This window comes from Leuresthes tenuis, unplaced genomic scaffold (assembly GCF_036924035.1).
Source record: "Leuresthes tenuis unplaced genomic scaffold, fLeuTen1.0.hap1 SCAF_8, whole genome shotgun sequence".
Lineage (NCBI taxonomy): Eukaryota > Metazoa > Chordata > Actinopteri > Atheriniformes > Atherinopsidae > Leuresthes > Leuresthes tenuis.
Genome location: NW_027325362.1, coordinates 9,077,735 through 9,099,352, shown reverse-complemented (window position 1 = coordinate 9,099,352; position 21,618 = coordinate 9,077,735). Strand labels below are relative to the sequence as shown.

General features: G+C 40.1%; 1 protein-coding gene across 1 annotated transcript in view; it reads left to right on the top strand.

The window, feature by feature from the left end:
* The window catches only part of arid5b (AT-rich interaction domain 5B), a 75,515-nt gene extending 56,041 nt beyond the window's left edge, over window positions 1–19,474 (top strand). Inside the window, exons 5-10 of the mRNA XM_072390726.1 lie at window positions 102–265; window positions 1,562–1,838; window positions 6,136–6,188; window positions 7,239–7,336; window positions 14,902–15,118; window positions 15,311–19,474. Coding sequence (XP_072246827.1) covers window positions 102–265; window positions 1,562–1,838; window positions 6,136–6,188; window positions 7,239–7,336; window positions 14,902–15,118; window positions 15,311–17,314 — 2,813 coding nt within the window. The 3' untranslated portion in view covers window positions 17,315–19,474. The remainder of the gene's footprint in view (window positions 1–101; window positions 266–1,561; window positions 1,839–6,135; window positions 6,189–7,238; window positions 7,337–14,901; window positions 15,119–15,310) is intronic.
* Window positions 19,475–21,618: the final 2,144 nt, after the last annotated feature.

Genomic DNA, 21,618 nt, shown 5'->3' with positions numbered 1-21,618 from the left:
ATTAGATGTTGCCTATAACAAGATTAATTCACTGTGGCGCATGAGTTGACATATTTCCAGCTTAAATGGATAAATCCAATTCACTGTTTTCTCTCGCTCAGCTCCCAACCTGAAGGGGCGACCTCGGAAGAAGAAGCTTTCTATCTCTCAGAGGAGGGACTCCCAGGGTCAGGGTCAGGCTCAGGGCTCGTCAGGGTCAAGCCAGAGTTCAGCAGCTGTGGCAGCACAGGACTCCTCCAGCCCAGAGAGCAAAACTACGACCAAGGTGAGATTACATGAGTCAGATAAAATAACATAACACAAAACTTTACTGATCCCCATGGGGAATTTCACATTACTTCAGTAACACAGGCTTAAAGATGAAAAGGAAAACTGTTTAAACCGACTATATAAGTTCAATATGGATATATTTGATCTTGTATGTAAGGCAGCACTCAGTACAATAAAGTACATCATATGCAGAGTATTATGAAACAGTAATTGTGTACTAGCTTTGCATTAAAGACAACTTCTGTTGCTAACCAATAGCTTTCCAGGCCATCATGTTTTATCTCCAGTTGCAAAACAAGGCTGCTGCATTTCAGTTCTCCAAACAATACACTGCGGCCTTCACTGCAGCGAGTGTAGTGCCGTGCAACAACCAGGGCACGCAGAAAAACATGTGACACCGAAGGCCACACATTACACAAAGGGATGACATAATTTCACCTAGCTGTAGTACAAGCTGTAACAGAGGAACATTTGGTATTTTCCGCTTGTCGAATAATTTGTTTCAAAGCATTTGAGGTTCATTTCTGTGGACTAATCCCTAAAACTGCTTTTAAGACAATTTAATTTGTTTTCATCTGACTCGTTTAATAGTTTGATTGATTAGAAATGATAGCATCTGTTACAGCAGCATTCTCTTTGTCTGCGTGTCTGCCTCCAAACATATAATAGTCTTTTAAACAAGCACAACATAATCCCACAGTAAAACAAGATGTTTATCTTTTTTGCTCTAGAGTTTCCATCAACAAGAAGCAGCACTGTAAATACAGCAGAATCACTCCACTGCTTCTGAAATCATGTTAGTTTAAGTAGATAACTGAACACCAGAGTTTATGCAAGAATAATCTGTACTTTTCAGTTTATGTTTTATCTAAAAAATTCAGAACTTTCTGAACTGAGTGATATTTTTACTGTTATTATGAAAGCCTTTAAATTCTTCTCAGTGCTGTATTTTATTGTCTGACATCAGTTATAATATTCAAAGTGAAGGAAGCATCTCCCTTAAAAGACCCTCAGCATCTGTTATTCATATGACCTTGTACAGTTAAATCAATAATAGCAATTCTCTCTCAAAGCTTGAGTCAAACTTATCTGTCCCTAATCTGTGATGACAAGAGAAGCTGCTCCATTGGTAATCAATGAAAGGCTCCCTCTGTGGCCACTAAGAATATTTGTTTGCGCTTAAACCCAAACACGTCTCATACAATCTGTCTGACCTTGTTTGAATAACGCTCTCGTTAACGTTTCAGTTTTCCTAATGCATCTGCTGACTCCATGTTCTCTGTCCACGCAGGTCAAACCCAACTGTAAAACGGTACCCAATGGAAGAATAACCACACCGGCCAAACAAAAGGCGACGGGTCTCAGTAAGAAATCTTCAGCTGAGGAGAAGGAGAGAGGAAAGGAGAAGGAAAAGGAGGAGAGGAGTGAGAGAAAAGAGGAGAAGAAAGAGGAGGAAACATCAGAGGAGAGTCGAGCAGAAGAGCAGGCTTTCTTAGTAGCGCTCTACAAGTACATGAAAGATAGAGACACGCCCATTGAGAGGATCCCCTTCCTCGGCTTCAAACAGAGTGAGTAGCACAACTTATTCTTTTTCTCTCACAGTTTAAACAGGGGAGTACTCTACTGTAGACGCAGTAGAAAGTTTGTGTGGGTAGATTTCACTGGGGTTATTTTCAAATTAGGTCATAACTTTGCCAGTGGGGAGGGTTGGTGAGCTGAGAGGAGGTTAAAAACAATAAGAATAAAAAAGAAAAGAATAAAGAAAAAACGCACCTGTAGGAGCGAGCATGAAGAAACCTATTTCAGAAAACATGTTATTTTAAACCAAAAATATCTGATAGCTTAGAGAAAAGAAACTAAAGAAAATACGTTTCAAATCACAGTGCATATTTTGGAGTGAAACTGCACTCTGTAAGTCACAAAATATGTTAAACAGTCATGGAAAAAACCCTGTGTGGATTTTAATCAGCATCTCTAACCACATGTTAACTATACTGCCCCCATGTTGTGATCATATGACAAGCAAGTATCTGTTTTTCAGTCAAGTTAGGCAGATTTGATCTTAACTATCCAGAGTATGGGAGTCTTAAAGGTGGAAATGGAAATGACTGCCAGTTACTGCAGGCATTATGGCAAAAAAATCAAAAATTGCATGTCTGTTAAAGAGCAAAAAACACAGTTTGTGGTAATAATACACTAAAAGAAAATTACTCTAGGTGGGGAAACATTGCATTCAGCAGCTAGTAAAATACTCAGGAGACTTCCTGTCAGGGCACATTTTGCCTGGCTTTCATATGAGCAGAGAATATCTTCTCACACTTGTCAAAGGGGTTTCCTGTGAAGGCCAAGAACGTCCTTTCACACTGTGAAAAGAACATCACATGTATGGGAAACACGTCTGCCCAAGATGAAAGATCTGTAATATAGGTCGGATGCTTAGCTTGCACTCGGAGTGCACAGGGCAGAGAGGAGAAACATGCACATAAACAGCATAAAGGGCACAATCTGGTTTTTTGAAAGTGAAAAAGTGTGTCTGTTTAAGGTGTTTGATCTCGAGGCAAGACACATGAGAACATGAGCTCTCATCTCAGACTGTGGTTTTCAATTTTATTGCTTCTTCAAGTCTTTATTCAAGGAAGGAACTCACATTTGCATTCTTGTCAAAGGAACCAAGAAGGATTTAGCTATTCAGATCAGACCGTAACACGACAACTCCAGCAAATTAACAAGAGGCAGGAGGGGGAGGGAGATGTCTATTGAATGTACTAGTGACAGTTTATAGCACGATAAAACTCATTACTCTTAACTATTACATAAAGGTAAGTTGTGGTCGCCTCGACTCTGCTAACCTCACCGCAGTATTTTGACAGTCCTGTCATCTTGGCTGCTGGCATGTTGTACCTTAAATAGGTCGTTGTGGTTGTGGGAGATAGATAGGAAAAGGGGAAGACGACAGGAGAATTACATACCCAACACAATTTACTTTTAGTTGCCATTTCTCTGTTTGAGCTCAGAATAAAGTCGAGGTCCACGCGCCAACTGTTTTACATACAGTGCATGCTTTGAATCTCAAAACCAGACACATCATAAGCAAGGCCCTCATTAAATGGTGAAATCATGCTGTTTAAACTCCGTCCTTGGCAGCGAGCACACATCAGCACATGTAAAGAGGAAGGAAAAAAGGGAAAAAAAACACATCATAATTAATACAAACCCTCAGATGTAATCAGCCGCAGTTTTCATAATCTTTCCTTTAAGCTCAGTAAAAATGCATTAAAGGATCAAAGAACTCACTTTCCTGTAATGACAATTGAACTTATGTTATTTTAGTTGCATTTGAGTATTAATTTTCTTTATGAAGTTCTCTTGAGTTCAACAAAGATTTACCAGACTTAGCGATGCTATGTTGGCTGGGCCACTAAAATTTCCATTTGATTCACCTTCAGAAAAACATAGACTATGTCTCTATACCTATCCCCCCTCATTTCTAGGTGCAATTGTTTTTCCTTTACATCCCAGAAGAATGACACAAACCATTCAGTCAATCTGCTTTTACCACGAATGGCTCATAACATATTGTAAGCCCTGTAATATTAAGATCGTCAACACAGTGCCCGCTTGTTTTTCTGCCTCACTCTCATACTGAATTTATATTTCACTTCAGGGCTCATATGCATTAAACATCTTTGAATAGAGGTGCTGATTTGAGACCAGTTGGCCTGGAAAAGCAACGAAAACAGGGGATCGAACACAGTCTGGAGAGTTTTAATTGTTGCTTGAAAATGGAAAAAAACTCTTGCTCTGTTAACAATATTTATGGATGCAAGTACAATGGCTATCTTAAAGAGATTACAGTGCAGCTTTTTTCTTCCAGTTTGTCAGTTATTTATTTGCAGAAAAAGAAAAATAGGGAAAATATGTTCACAGCTTTCAGAGTCCAAGATGAAATCTTCACACAACTTGTTTATTCCCAGAAACAGCGCAGAGGAGCAAATCTTCGTGGTGCATGAGTTGAATCCACAGATTGTAACACATTTTTCTCTGTTTCGGTGGAAAAAAAGAAGATGACTGAACCTGTTATTTACAAAAAAAACATAATAAAAAGCTGCAGATTATTTTTCCATAAAGTAACTACATCAGTTCTACTACAACCCCCCCCCCTTTTTTTTAATCTCTGCTACATGCAGTGGCTCCTTTTACTAGTCCTTGACCATGTAAAAGCCTGAATGCACACTAGTACTTGCATCACAGAACATGACTAATAACTGGGGCTGCAGTTTATTCTTGGGTCTCACTGTCCTTCTTTTTTTATCACTCAGTTGTTAGTGACTTGACTGAACAGCTGCTGTCTCTTAAGTTGTATGGCTGCAGAGGAAGCAGTAAAAGATAAAAGAGCTTGTTCTTGTGAATTGAAGGAATAGCAGAACAGTAGTGGTGGTTACATTGTGTATTATGAATGTCCTTGATCTACGAGATTAATCGACGAGTAAGTGTGTGCGTCTGAGCGTTACAATTTCCTACACATGTGTGCCTCAGTGCTTGGACATCAGCAAGTGATTGCGAACATCAGTTCCAATTTGTCTCCCTCTTTCAGCCTTGTTTGTCTAATTGCCATGCCATCGGTGTGTCATTGAGGCTGCATTGTGTTCCTGTTTTGTCATCCTTATCTCAGTGATAATTGCCCCTGCCAAACAGAGGGGAATTAAGAAAAGAAATTACTAATGACAAGACATCTAAGAAAAGGCATGTTCTCTCATTTCCTTTATGTGTTCTGCCCCGTCCCAATTCCACATGCGATTGTGGTAATTACAGTCGATGCATAACAAGCCAGTTAAATAGACCATCTTTCTGTTTCTACAGTCAGAAAGCACAATGCGCCAACATGCTCAGTTCAAACAGAAAAACCTACCCAGCTCCCTTTGTTATTCCACCCGTGCATTGACAACGGTCGCAGAGAGGAGGGAAGGAAAAAATCAATGCTGTCAAATGCGGAGATAGGAAAATGTCATTTTGACAAATGCAAGGCTTTGTGTACGCACAGATTGAATTTTGATGGATTTCTCCCCAGGCGAGGCCTCCTTTTCTTATTTATAGGCTTTCATATAAAAATGTTAAACAATGATGTTACAGAAAGCAAATACAAATGTCATTGGCACAAAAAGTACCCCAATGAACTGATCGTTCTTTGCTTGTGGGAAATATTTTCTTTCAAAGTGGCTACATGGCTATTTTTGGAAAAATGTTATACAAGACTTGTATTATGATATGGCCTGTCATGGGGTATTTGCATGGGAAAATCAATGCAAATGAATTTGCATTAGTTCAAACAGAAGTTTGAGCATAATGCCAAGCGTTTGATGCTTGAAATAGTTTTCATTCATACCTGCAGGCTGCCGCTGAAGGTTAACAAATGTCTTTGTCAGAATGAGAAATATGCTGTATTTTATCACATTGTGGTGTTTGAACAGCTACTCGGTGTCAGCTGAAGTGCAGCATTGTTTTGTGTGGAAATTATGAAAAGCTGTTTTCATTTCACAAACGCAGAAATATCTATCTATCTATCTATCTATCTATCTATCTATCTATCTATCTATCTATCTATCTATCTATCTATCTATCTATCTATCTATCTATCTATCTATCTATCTATCTATCTATCTATCTATCTATCTATCTAAATGTACCATATAATAGTAACTTGTAATGGTGTATTTTTACATTTTTATTACTGTTTTTTCTTGACTAAAGGATCAAAATATTGATATCCTTCCCTCTTGTGTAATGACTGTATATGACGTTAATCGTTTCAGCTCAGGTCCTTTCCCAGAGTTTCTAACTGCCTTGTTTGTCTTCTGTCTCCCACAGTCAACCTTTGGACTATGTTTCAGGCTGCTCAGAAACTTGGAGGATATGAGCTGGTAAGTATTCACATATGTGGCAATATATTCCCTGTCTTATGTGAAGGTCCCTCCCCTCTTTCTTCCATCTGTCCCTCTTTCTGTTTCACTCTGATATTCATCCTCCCCTTCTCTGATTCTAACTTATCCCTCTTCCTTATGCTGTCCCCTACCTGTATTCCTCCTTGCCTCCCTGTCTTTTCTCTGTCTTTTCTCTGTCTGTCCTCCTTTTGCCCCTTGAGGTCAGTCACTATTTTCCTAAGAAGAAAGTATTGCTCAGAGCCCCTTGAACAGAAATAGTGCTGTTGTTTCAAAACCCCCTTGGTGTGGAAAACACATGTTCCTCTGTTCTGCACAGGGCAGAAGGAAATTGGATAAATTGCTCATTTTTTCCCACGTTGGAGATGAAGTGTAAAGCACATACATACCCACAAGTGTGCACATGTACAGTACAGCATGCAAGTGCACACACAACCAGTGTGAGTCAGAAATAAGGGTGTATGAGGCATATGAGTTGGCAGCCTTACCTGCCGTTTATTCATTCACTATTCATGTGTGACATTTTTCCAAAATGCAGTCAATGTTTGATGTTAAGTCATCAAGTGTGTTGCTCATGCTTGTTCCTTCATTACCTAACTATATAATGTTGTCCAAACAGACATTTAGATCAGGCTGTAAACAGGATATAGCTCTTATAACTCTTATAAACTCTCATATCTGCAGCTTATTATCTCACGTTTCATTGTGAGGCTTTGTTACCTCAGTGGCAGTCTGGATTTTTCTGTTGTGTTGGAGCCCGTCCGTTATTCCCATCTGTTATGGGATAAGAGCTTATAGCAGGAACAACTGACTGCATGAGGTTAACTGAGCTTATTGTGTTAGAGAATTGAGTGTTGAGAATTCAATAACTGGAACATCATGACTCAGTAACTCCTCAAGACCCTGAAATGATGTCAACCACTTGTGTTTTTCTAATTTTTTCTCTCATATTTTTTCATTTGTCCAAAGTCAGTACTCATCTTATGATCTGTTTCTCTTTCTCTTTGTCTTGTCTCTCATCCATTCTTCCAGATAACAGTCCGCCGACAGTGGAAGCATGTATATGATGAATTGGGTGGCAACCCCAGCAGCACAAGCGCCGCCACATGTACACGGAGACACTACGAGAGGTGAATTATTTTGTTGCCAAGTTATATATGACACATTATTGCTATGCATTCACACATGGAACAGCTTGTTTTGCCACAAGTGAATAAAATCACAGCTGCATCCAATACGGTTTCACAATACTTTATTCAACACCACAAGACAAATATTGATCTTATACAAAGCAAGTCAATGCACTTAAAGACATGAAGAGCAGTGCCTCATATTTCTCAGCGGGATGCTGTTGCATGTAGTTATAATTGTATTAAGAAATATATTCTCTATAAACCTTAATCAAATTACACTTTTCTTGGAATTAATTGGTCCGTTGTGTGCCAATATAGAGCCAATTGTGCTGTAATCTCTCCCTGTTCTGTTGTACAAGCAAACAAAAGAAGATTAAAGAGCTGAAAATAACAGCAAAGTTTTGAATTATTCACTGACCTACATGTTTACACATATATACAATAACTGTATTACAAGCACATAAAGCTGTAAGCTCAAATGAAAACACCAGTTTAATGTATTCATTTAATCATTCAGTCAGATACTGCAGGATTTTGAACCTCCACATTATAATCACTTAGTTGGTATTACCAAACCAAAAGCAAGCATATGGATATGATCCTGAGGGAGCTGTACGGGTATTATGCAGTGCTGCTTGCATGCACTCACACACCCACACACAAACATACACACAACACAGCCGCTTTCCCAAGGTTAAACAAATGCCAAATATGATCTTCCCAGCAAGAGATAACCAGTCGCTCGTCAAGCAGGTCATTCCTCCAGGCCAGCGACCCTCTCCACATCCCTCTGGCTACTGCAGGTTCATGCATCAGCACAGCTGAGGCACACATACACACCTGTCAGTAATACAGCAAAGATGCCAGCAGTACCATATGAGGGAGCCAGGCAGTTTCAGATTGTGTCAAGATTGCATGCTGTAAGCGAATTTGCAAGCCCAGGCAGCAAAGGCTGCAGTGGCTTTTCCAGGAAATTTGCAAAAAGTATAGGTGTGTGAAAGGGTTTGTTATGTTGTTCAGTGTGATGTATTTGCAGCCAGGCTGATAGTGTGACTCAAAATGTTAAGTTGTCTCAAACGGTAATATGTTTTAAAGTTTAAAGTATGTTTTATTTATACTAATAATTAACTTGACTATCAATACATGGTTCAGAAAAAAAGTTTTATCATAAGAAAAGTCAGAATTTATTCTTGTTTGATAGAGTCTATGAGGCCAGATGTGAAAAGCTATATTGTTCATTAGACTGTAAGGTGTAACTGCGGTGGTATGAAGGCAGACATAGTCGGAGAAATTCATGTGGGAAGTGGTGAGGTGTGACTGCTGCTGTGCTGGCCTTTCCCTCTCCAGCCACCGTGAAGCAGCTGAGAGAAAATAATGCTGAATCAATACAAAGCAATAATATCCACACACTGCAGTGCATATCAGGCTGACAGAGAGAAGGTGTATGAGGGAGGGGTAATGGTAGAGTGATGGGGTATGTGTGTGAGGGAAAGATCAGCTGAAGCTGAGCAAGTTTCCATTCAGGGGAATAATTTTAGCTGAGCCTTGGTGTTTGGGCTGCTTGGAGGGCAATTAGCTCCAATGTATTAACTCAGCAAACACAGCCATTCTCTCTGCATGATGAATGAGGCTGTTTGTAGGCTCGCTGAAGTGTGTGTTTGCTCCCCAGAGGCGTCTTTGTTTCCACCTTTAATCATTACTCAATGTGCTACAGAAATATAATTCACAAGCAAGAATGTACAGTGTACAAAGTGGAACAACACCTATGTTTTGTATTTCTCTCTAGAGGATCATTTCCGATTTGTCTCAGTGGGGTAAAGTAGAGTAGATCAAGAAATAAATTCTCCAGCTAGTAAGAAAAAAGGAAACAATATTTCAGGACATAATTGCTTTCAATTAAGTGGATATTCTTGGCTGTCTTGGTGTTATTTGGGTTAAAGACTGCGAAAGCTACGCAAGCATTCAACTCTCGTTTTAAATTATACACATTATCCCTTTACAGCCCTAATGGTAAAATCACATGAAATGGTTTCCTAGGAGATGTTATTGTGAAAGATGGAGCCAAGGGCATAATCACTATATTTATGCTGTCCAGGAGCAGGCGGTAATCACTAGTAGAAATGGAGTTGCATAGCTGGAATTGAACAGCAGATAACCTCAGCTAATTGTCATTTTCAAGTTACTGTTTAGTCACAGAGCGCCGTTCATTAGTGCGCAAGGAAAAATCAATGTAGAAATGTCCAAGCCAAGGTCTGCTGCTGCAGCTACAGGGAAGCTTTAATGATATTTATTTAAACCGTTTCCCGAGATTAGCTGTCAGGGCCCAGCGCTCTGAATTAAAAATGAGGTCATGAAAAAGATGGCATCAATAACCTTGAAATAGACTGCCTTTTCCTTCTGTGCTGTGCCATTTTCTCTGAGCTCCCCCCCTTACTCTCTCTCTCTCCCTGCCTTGCACTTCATGCTGTTTCTTTCATTATACAGGTCAGCGCCTTTTAACGGCTCCTACATATTTAATCTTCCTGCTTTCCTACGTGATCTCTTGTTACAGAAACATCACATTCTGCTATCTCTGTTCATTTCTGGCTGTTACAGATTTTTAATACCTCACCATGCCTTGGCACTCTAATGTAATTGCACAATCGGGTTGGCATTGTGGTGGGAGGGGGGGGGGGGGGGGGGGGGGGGGGGGGGATATCCATGGCAACAGAGAAGCAATTTAGAATAATTTGCTATTTAAAAACTCTGAGGTTTTGGGCAATAGCAGAGAACGCAGATGAGAGGTTTTGGATTAAATCATTTCATCTTTAAAAGTATTAGATGTTTGCCAGATGTACTCTACACTGAGTCTGGGGCTTGTGAAATATTCTCTGGCTCAGATCATGCAGATATGTGTTTCTTTTAAGACAGATGCACGTCTGTTCCAATTTTAGTCGACTAGATGTTTTATTGATTCAGCCTTTATTCATTCCTCTTGGTATCGATGTTCCTCTGCATTCACTACAGCTGCTCTCTAGATATAAAAATACATTGTTAGGAAACCTTAAGTCAGTCTTTACACTGAGAATGGTAATAAAATAGGGCTTAGATTTGAGTGCAAGAAAAGAGAAAATAGATTTTCATTTCTTCTAAATCTTATTTTGCCACATACTCAGAATCATGCTCAAGTCAGCATGTCTCCGCTTTCTTTGTCCTTGCTGTTTTGCAGATACATCAAATGTGCTGCATTACACTTTAGCTTGCCTTTATTTTTAGTGCTACAGCCCAAACACAGTTTTCAATTATTCTGGGGTCTTGTCCTAAAGCAGAGGGAATCATTGGATTGCAGTCTGGAGGGAGTATCACTTTCATGTCTTCCCTGTTAGAGACAGGAGACAGACTGCAACAATGATTTTAATAAACAAGAAAAAATGTGTCAGTTTTAAGGAATAAAGCAGGAAAATAAGGAGGAAGAAAGGAAAGTTGCAACATGAGAACATAACTGTCAGCATTCCTTAACACTATAAACAATGTCTCAACATGTTGTCCGGATCAAAAGCATGGCCAAATTCTTTGTATCACTCTGACTCCACCATTGAATCTGGACTTCAGCTACAACTGGAATGCAGCCAAAGAGCTGCACGTTCTTTACTTTAAAATAGCAGACAGCTATTTTAACCTCTGAGAGCTAGATGGTTTCTCCATGACAAATGCTAGTATTCATGACAAAAAAAGAAACGTTCTTCGCACCAATCTAACAAATCACAATATTGTGTGATTTTTTTTTCTAATATGTGGAATTTAACCTAAACGTCTGACGTTTCTTTCCCTCGTGGCAATAAGAAATCACAAATTATATCACTGATGTGTGACAGGCAATCGACTGTAGAGAATCTATTCAAGTCTACTGAGATTAATAACTAGATCAGTGTAGCAAATTGAATTAGGGACATTCTAGCTGATACTTGAGTCCACTTCAGGACAGCAAAAGGCAGCATGTTATGTATCTTATTGGGCATTAATACTTAAGTAACTGAAAGACTTGAGTATTTCTTTATGCAGAATAGTGCACATTTATTTTACACAGTTGGAACTCTTGGCTCACACCTGCTATGGTGAACATTTACTGCAAGCCGTTGCAGCCGCAGCTAATGAGAGCAAACCCCAGGGGAACAGTAGAGGTCATTTTAAATCTGGTATTTTCAGACTTGACAAAGGACTTAAGTTTTCATACATTCCTGCGCTGCCCTCGTGTTTTAACTGCATGAATGAGGGTCACCTCAAGTGGTTTGGCTTCGAGACAAAAGAGGAGCTTTGAGGCATGAATCCAAAGCAGAGGGACTACAATGTCTGTTTATCCCTCTGCTGGCATCTTGTCTCCCTCTTTTATCTACAGCAGTTTTGTTTCATTGTTGTTTGGTTGTTACGAAATAATTTCTTTTAGATTAGATAAAAATGTGACTTTCTTAGATTCAATTCTCTTTTCCTTGTAGGCTTGTAAAAATATGTTATTTTCTTTCCTCCACATCTTTCTACTGCCCTGGGGGCTTGCCCACCAGCTCTTTAAATAGTTTCTTTTCCTTTTTTTATGCATGAAGCAGCTCTTGTGATCTTAACACAACACCAGCTAAAATTAATTTCAGCACGGATGGGAGGGAAATTGTCGAAATGGAACAGCCCGCAGGCTTTTTCCACTTATTTGGTGACTTAGGCATTTCTTGGATTTGAGCATGCTGCTTGTTCCTGTAACACAAAACTCAGATGAGAGCAGCACATTGCTGGTAAAGTCACCTTGTTTTTGCCAAGTTGTGTTTTTTAGAGGGAGGGGCTGTGAGTGTAATCTAGACCCTTGTGCTTTGATGAATTACACTGTTTGTGATTGCTCAGATGCGATGCATTACATATATATGAAGAGACATTTTTTAGTTTAATTTCATGAGACATCCTCAATCTCTGACCGTTCAATTTTTAATCTCCTTGCTGCATATTTTGGTTGCTTGTTATCAACATGGAAAACGGCTGCTTAAACAAAAGCCAGGTGATAAATTGGCATGAGACAAAGTTAAGTATTTATTGACCTCATAAAAACGTTGCCTCTCCTGCCCTGATGAAATTCTTTCCTGTAATCTGTCAGTGCAGCATACGCCCCCAAGTGGCACAAATTATTAACTACACCTGGCTTTGTTTCAGCTAATGCATTGACTGCCAAACTCATCTCTTTCTCTGCCTTGGAGGAAATTGCTACTTATAGTGGTATTGTATCACAGGCACTTATTATATCATATTGCACAGTCATGACTTAGATTTATGTGAATAGCTTGAAATTACCCCTGTTTGTCATGCTATAGGGTTTTATTTTGATTTTCTGTTTGGTTTACTTTCTTATAATTTGTATATAGAAGGAAAATTTGAAAAAGGAATGATAGAGCTGTAGCTTGAGCAATCTTATGGCAGGTTTAGTAATAACATTTGAAATGGTCGATGGATAAGAATGAATCACACGATTAAACAGGCTATAACTGTTTTAATGTGGCATCCTAGTTTTGTTAACAAAGCAAATCATTCTGACAATGACAGGAACTTCCTGAGACTGATTTTTGTTTTTCTGCCTAACATACCATCTTAGACTTTCCATTTAAAACTATTTAAGGGCCCCAGTAATTTCCCGGGATCAGCTCTTACATTATCCGGGCCAGCGACAATGCCCCCCTCCCCCCTTGCCCCTTATTGACATTCCATAAAGTTGACCCAGGCCAAGTCAGCCATCTCTTTCCCACAGATCATACAGATAGTCAACAGTGCTCCCTGGTATATGTGCAGTTTATATGACCCTTTGACTGGATGTAAACTGGACATTTGCACATGTTAAATATCCATTTTCCAGTTTAAAGGAATAACAATTTTATGAAGGTAAAGCACCTATTATGACTGGATTTTCTGTGCAATAATACCTCATTATAAAAAGCCTGAGAAGCACTTCCCTATTTCTAATGAATAACACTTTAAAGTTAAAAAGACAGCATGCTTTTCATGGTTTCGTCACAAGACTCTTTGCTCCTCATTAATTAGCCTTTATCCCCCTTTTCACTCCCTTTTTTATCTGTTTTTCTTTTTTCTTTTGGTCTCTTTTCCTCCTCTCTTCACTTTCACAACCTCTTTGCTCTCTGTCTCTCCAATAAGTCACATTTAATAGTACATTTCCTTTCTTGGCCTGGGGCCTGGTGCCAGACCAGCTGTATGAAATGTAGTTTCACCGCTTTCCCTGCCAGCACTTTTGTTCAGAGGAAAAATAACAAAAAATCCCACAGAGCCTCTTGAACTCTCTAAGGCTTTTTTTCTCTCTCTCTCTCTCTCTTTTGAAGAGTGGGCGAAACAGCTCTTGATTCATTGTTTGTTTTACCGTCATGTCCCTTAAAAGGAAGAGTCCAACCTTTTTTTCACTCATGACTGAAAAAGTCATGTTTTTTGTCTGGCTTTCATGCATTGTTAATCTACAAAAACCTGAAGGAGGCTCTGGAAAGATTTTCAGAGGAATTTACTGAAGTTTGTAGAGTTGTAGTTTTTCAGTTGTCTTGGTTTCCTCTTCCACAACGTTTCTTATTTTTGGTCTTGTGCCAATTTCCATTTTCTTCCCTGAGCAATAAAAGTCTAAAAGTTTCCCTTCCTGGTTTCTTCATGTCATTATTTTACACATGGGTATTGTTATGTTATCCAGATCTTAATGTTCCCATTAGTTACAACATCAGATATGGAAAACTGACTTGGGATGTATTCAGAGGAGAAATAACAGAAGTCAGAAATTGTTTAATGTTTATTCTACAGAACGACCTTTGTCGTAAAGTATGAACTTATTTAAGCCTGAGAATATGCAGCTATTGCATGTGCTAAAAGCTCAGGCATATTGTTACCATCTGAAAATATTTTATTGCTGTAAGGGCTTCTGCCATTCATCATATTAGTATGTTCAAGTAGATATTTTATGCTGTAAGGTCTCTTTAAAGCATTTGATTTCAACCCTTCCAGATATTTTCTTCTTTTTCGTTTCCAACCACAGTAACTCTACACACCCACACACACATTCAGCTCTGTCAAGGTTAAAGTAATACCAAATGTGATCTGTCTCAGCAGGGGATAACTCATTATTCACATTCTCTTTCTCACACACACACACACACACACAAACACCAACTGGAGCCTGGATTTCCCCTAACCTAGCTTAATTACAATGGAACTGTTAATGCTTTCCAGGTATTAAAACAAGAAGGGGTTTAAAGCGATATGTATAATAGACCATTATATTATATGCATTATATGCTGCTTATTCTGATTTTAGTTTTAAGGAACAAAATGCTTGCATATTTCATATATCATTATACACACACAACAAAACTTGTTTTTCTCTAAAAAATGCTTTTTAACAGAATTTTAGGGTGTTGAGATATATACGTTTGTTGCTTATTTTCTAAATTTTAAATTTAGATATTTTGCTTGTGTGAGGACACAAAACATCATGACTAATTGTACCTTGAAAATGTGTTGTGACATAACTAAATCATCCCTCCTTTGCCTACATTCTTCCTCAGGCTCCTCCTTCCGTACGAGAGGCACATAAATGGCGAGCAGGACAAGCCCCTCCCTTTGTTCAAACCCAGGAAGCAGGAAGGCAGCCAAGAGAAGGCCTCAACAACCGGAACCAAAGCCAAAGGAGTAGGGGCCAAGAAACTGAAAGCCCCCAACAATCTGAAGCCAGGGAGTAAAAAGGACAGAGGGGAGATACTGAAAGGCCAGGAACAATCACAGGTCAGTCGCAGCTTCAGCCTAATCAAGATTCCTTCTCACTCTAAATAAAATGTATGGTTTTCATGTACTTTGTCATCAAACTCTCTGTTGTGAATTTGTTTTGAATTTGACATATCCAAATGATAAGAGGATATAGAAGTGTATTGTTTGTTCTACTTTGAGAAACAACTCTAACAAATGCCATTTTTGCAGGAGCAAGAAGAGAATCATGAGCTCTCCACAGCCATAAAAAAGGAGGTGTCTCAGCAAGATGAACCAATTTTAATAGAGGAGGAAGAGTTACAGCTTACTTTGAAGAAAGAGGAGTCATTGACGGTAGAGCAGCCGTCTTCACTCTGCCCCAAAGAACCAGACTGCAGAGCCCCACATGCTGGTCTGCCCCTCCACACAGGGCCTGGGCCCCAGTCTGAATGGAGGCAAATCAGTGAGGCCCTCCAGGCAAAACTCACTGAAGAACAGCAAACTGAAGAGCATTTTATTCCTAAAAATCCGTATCTGCCTCATCGATGGGATCAGAATAAACCTGCTGGACATGTTGCTCTGCCTGAGCCCTTCTCCAAGGTCAAAGACTCTATTGAAAATCATGGTGGGAGGGTGGGGAAGGTGCTGCCCATGTGTAAGCAGGCAGATGGACAGTGTATAGATTTGAGCACAGATTCCTTCTCAGAGAAAGATGACTATGGAGTAATTAAAAAGGAGTCTACACAGAGCCCTGGACAGACAGCTGCCTACTGTAAAGCCAGCCAAGGGGTCATGTCTCCTTTGGCCAAAAAGAAGCTCCTCTCCATGGTGTGTGAGTCCAACCCTTTCTCCTTTTCTTCTCTTCCTCTTCAGCCCCCTCCTCACACAACTACATCCTCACTTCCTATCATATCAGTGGCTGAACAGGAGAAAGTAAAAAGAAAGAGCGAGGAGGAGGTGGCAGGACAGAGACGCGGGTCAGACAACATACCTGAGGTAGCACCTATATTCAGGCCATCAGTTATCCAGCATGCCCAGAGCAGCAAAGTTCACCAACAAACCACAAGTGGCCAATCAGAGAGGAGCACTGCTGGAGAGCTTTCAGACACTTACAGCTGCCGGACGAACCATCAAATTCAGCTCAAAGTTAACGCGCCATGGCAGCCCTACCTCCCCCGAACCCAAACCCGCGATTCTGTGGAAAACACAGGGGAGAAGCTAGTCCATGGTCCACCTGTTCAATCTAGAGGCTATGCAGGTGACTGCTACTCATCCCCTCACCTTCACAGTCTGTATAGACAAACCGAGAGTTGCCTGAGCCAAGAGAGGATGGCTGGCTTTGCCAGTGGAGAGCGGAGAGAGCACTACACCAGGGACCGGGAGGGCAACCAAGGCTTTGTTTGTGGCAGCCTGGAGCAGGAGGGCTTGGCCTATAGATCTCACTACAGTGACAGAACTCAAACTCATGGAGAGAGCAGAGAGACTGAAGATGAGCCCAGAGACTTCACAATTTCTAAGCCTCTCTCTCAGAGGGTTTCCTTCTCAAAGCCCACCTTCTGTAGTCTCCCTTATCCCATTGTGCACCAGGGTTTGGATTCCCATCCCAAAGCATGCCGTGTTCCACCTATGACAATCTCTCCTCCCAAACAGAGCTCAGCAGAGTCGTCACAGCCATTTCCCAGCCCCAAAGCTTCAGGTGAATCATCCCTCACCAGCCCGATTAGACCCAGTAAGCGGAGCCTGGTCGAGCCTGAAAGCGAGGACGCCCCAGAAAGGAAAGTGCGTGTTGTGACGCCAATCCACCCTGCTGGCACAATCCGACGGGACCCAGAGGAGCTAAAACCAGCTGAACCAGCCCATGCAATTCACCTCAACAATCATCTCCCCGAGGGCCACCCTACAACCACCTTCCCCCCACCCCATGCTGCACCCCTTTATGCTGGCATGTACCCGCACAGCAGCCTGATTTCACCAGGCGCCCAGGATGGACTCCAGCACCATCCAGGTCTGCAGTACCTGAAAAGCCAGTCAGCTGTGTCGCCCCTCGTGCCCCCGTTAGCCTTCCACTCCATGATGCTCCATAGGCAGCTGCTGGCCTCTAGCCCCAGTCCACACCACTTCTACAGGCACCCGGGTGGTGCAGCACTGTACGGAGATCTGTTGCACCATCTCTACCCTCTATCGACCCTCCCACCTCCTCAGCTGTCATCGGTACACCCCAGCACCAGACTGTAATGGAGAGAACACACTTTTTCTTCACTCTCCTTCTTCATCCTCAGAAACTGTGTCAGCTTCTTTCTGTCTCTCTTGCTCGGGGATTGTGGCTCAGTCGAGACAAAACACTGATTATAACTTTGGCTGATGACAGACTCAAAATTCCATTTCCTATTTTTTATTTGTATATGCCTTTGTTTATATACTTTGCACTGTTCTTAATTTGTATCACCACTTACTGTATCTTTTTTGTTGTTGTTGTTGTTGCTGGTGTATCCCTATTTGCACAATGCTCATGTGTATGTGCTCACAGATCAGTTTGCCGCTCTCAGTAACCATGAGTCAGGTTGTTGTGCGGGATGTGTGAAAAGTGGAGGGCAACAGAGAAAAGCCATTTGTTTACTACGTCTGAGGGCTGAACTTTGTTGCCTAAAAACACTACAAGTAACATGACAATGAAAATGAAATTCTTTATATAACTAGATGTGAGTTCATCATTGCAAACAATGTTCAGCAGTTGTTTAGCGCATTATTACTCTTTAGGCAGCCAGTGGTGTTGTATCTGTTTACATGTCTCCACGCTGAACTCTGTTGCCTGTTTGTGCCACAGTAAATCCACCTGGACTGCTTGGACTAGACATTAACACTCACTGTGGTGCAACATGAGTAGTTTCGTTATAACATAACATTCAGAGGTGCTGTGTACGACAGATGTACTGTAGACTCACTTTTTACTCTGTTCAGGTTTTTATTCACTCTGTATTTCAGTTCAAATACAGCATAACCAGTTGTCCGTTCAATCCGTTGACAAATCATGAATGTTTATTTGTTCAGAGTCAATGAAACGCTTGTTTGATTTATGCTTTCTAAATTGAAAGTAATTTACCCCCAACTGTATGTGATGATTGTTGCGGCTTGTTTTTGTCTGTAGGACCAGCATAATGAAGCAGCCGTCTGCTGTGGAATGCTCACCACAAAAAAAATCAGCATTTCATCTTTTTGCTCTTGACTTGAAAAGCTCTTTATTTAACACCCTGAAAAGACTCACTATATGATTTGATAGGAATGTTGTCACTTAGGATATTACTGCTTTGCAAATATCTGTGCCTTTCGCAGTCTTGGATTAGAGTTAGCACTACACTTGTTAAGGTCTATCCTTTGTAGCAGGTTAGGAATGTCAATATTACTGTCCCTCTTGTCTCAAGTGCAGTGCACAGACACTCACACAAAAATGATATGGCACACTTGGCTATCAGACACCAGACTTAAAGGGTAAGGCACAAAATTTCACATTTTAAAATGTAAACAGTTCAACTTTAACCTAATGTTTAGTATTCCTGCTTAAACAAATCAACTCGTTCAGCTTAACTTAGTCAGACAAGTGATTACACAAGAACTTCTAAGATTTACTGACAAGTTGATATTGACACAGGTCTGGTGTCTGTCATCTTTGGGGCATGTGAACCCTATGTGTTCTCTAGCTGAGATGAAAAGGTACCAGACTCCATAAAGTATGCCTACCGTGCTCCATAGCCTGAGGTGGAGAGACAACACCTGCGCTGGCTTTTACAACCACTATAAATGCAATCCAGGATAGTTGAAATACACAGGGAACATGTCTGGTGTTTCAAAAGAAGAAGAAAAAAAAGCTGTAAAGGTCTATTTGTAAAGTTTGACTGAAGACTTAAAGACATTCATTTCTGATTAAGTACTGTACATTGCTGTGCGTAGGTAAAACTGGCATTAGTGCCGGCTCCTGTGCAGAACATTCATACGGGATCAATTCATGGCAACCCTTCTCTCTTGTCTTATTTTCTGTGTAAATAGCACTGTAGATAGTTATGCGTGGTTGTTATCATATAAACTGTTATAATCTGTAAATACAAAAAAAGAGGGAAAAAAAACAATACAAAAGTTGGTTACACAATCTAGCTGTGTCCTTTTTGCTGTTTCATGTTAGGCTCAAACAAACACTACAAATTAAGAATTAAGATACTCTTATTTGCTGCATTTTCACTTTTTTTCCCATGTTGTTTCCATTAATGTGCATCCTAAAAGTGTTTTTGATACCATAGCCATCTGTTTACCAATCATCCAGCTGGCAAGCAAGATAAAAAAAATAAAGACATTTTGTATGATATGACCTCCTGTATATTTAATTAAAATATTTTACTATCTATACATGTTTCTTCAGTTGTTTTCTTAACTGCACACAAATAGCAAGGGTTGTATAAACTTATTTTCAAAGCCAGTGTGCTAACATCAGTGTGATGTTTGTTCCCTGAGTGAATGCAGTGTGAATGGAGTTTTATTATTGTAATACCATTATCTGCCTATGAGATTCCATCTGCCTTAATCTTCACAACAGGCCACTTCTGGGCTCAAAGCCAGGCAAGCCTCTCCAGTATTTGCTGCAGTAGAGGAATATGCCAGTGCATGTATCTCTATGGGATGTGAATTGGGCTGTAATAAAAGCTATGCTTTGACTTTTATTGCCACCCCCTGGTAAACCTTTAGCATGAAAAATATTCAGTAATACTTCCAAGCTCAGCAAAAAGCTTCACCGGGGTAGAATGTAGGCCGTTTTATTGCCCATCAGTAATAGTACAAAAGAAAATAAAGTTAGCTTCCAAGACAGAGTGAGAAGACATTGCATATTTTGCAAAATACAATAACTACAATATGGTTTACATTGCACTAAACACAAATTATGCTGCACTAGGACAAGATTATTTTATTGCTACTTACTGGTACATCAACAACATGCTTCTGAAAGTCTACATAATTATTACGACACAAGACACATTGACATGACATCGAGGATAATAAAAATAATTACATTTTAACCAAAACAGTGATTGCAGGCATGGAAAATAATTATAAAATCAAATTTATTCATTAGTTTTTTTACTGATTAGATTACCCATTTCTTAGTAGAAACTATCTTTCCTGCGTGCTCGAGTTAAAGTAAGTTTTACGAGAGCAAGCGCGTTAATCGCTCAAAATAATACCGAAATGTATCTCCCAGTAAAGCTGACATGCATTTCTCTGCTATGCTTACAAGCTGATTTGAGAATGCACAAGATGAGCGTGAGGATGCAGGATGTGCAATATAACTAGTAGTCATTGAGTCTGAAACTCAACATCATCAGCGAGAAAGTAATGCTGGGAAACTTTAGCCTAAAGCTTTTTCCTGTGTTTCCAGGTGCATACAGGACTAGATCAAAGTGACTGATATATCAGTAATACACACTAAGCATAAGAAACATCTGGCACGCTGTTAATGCTAAGCTACATCCCCTTTTGTACAATCCATGCTCTCGCTTTCTCTTTCAAGGCTTAAACTAAATCCTCCTGTAATCCACCTCCCCACAAATCTACATCTTTCCCTCTGAATTTAACTGACTTGGGTGGGTAAGTAAGAAAAACAGTTACTGCAGCTTTAATCGCATTGCTTCATCTGGCTGAGCAATTTCAGGGAAAGTAGCAATGGCTAACCTTTTGTACACCATGTGTAATTATGATGACCATCTCTCAAAACAATATCATTAAATGGCTGAAATATTTAGTGGCTGGCAGTACCGGGCATGTTCAAAACATGCACGCGCGCACGCACACACACACAAACAAGGGCATTCATTATTTAAGCCACTCAAAAGACCCATTCATTCAATTATGTTCACAGTATTTATTGGCTGCAATGTTAAATTATGTTAGTCATATTGTGTAGCCACTAAAAACCAAGGTCACTCTATTATTAAGACCGCTGGGGAAATGGAGAAGTCACATTAGTGCTCGCAATTGCTCCTAAAATCACGTTCCTTTAAAACTAGCTATAGTGGTCATAAAGTCGTCACAGTAAGTATAATATGTCAATGGCTCCGAAAGGAATGACTCGTCCACAGTTAGCCAATAGATCAATTCCAATTTGAGTGCTTTTCCAAAGGCTCTTTCTTCAGTTCATGTTCCAGCGGCAGAGCAAAGAAATAAGCCTTTCCATTTTAGTTGGATTGATGGTAGCGGTGCTCGAGCCAACATTCAGCTTTCAATTTCTTCTCGGGGTTAGTTGCACATGAAAAACTTGATAAATGGAAAGTGGAGCAGGAGCCTTATCAGTACAATATTGATACTGCGGTATGAAGAATCGGTCAGAATTGTGTGCTTGTAACGAAGATTTTGAGATTCCCTTAGCTTTAATGCCGATTTGCTGTTGAAAATCAAAGTAGAAGGTTTTTGCACTCAATATTAAGATGAATTTAGAAGAAAGTTTGTTTAGTAGAGGCTGAAAGAAGGTGGAAAAACAAAGCTTGGCTCTCTTCAACCTC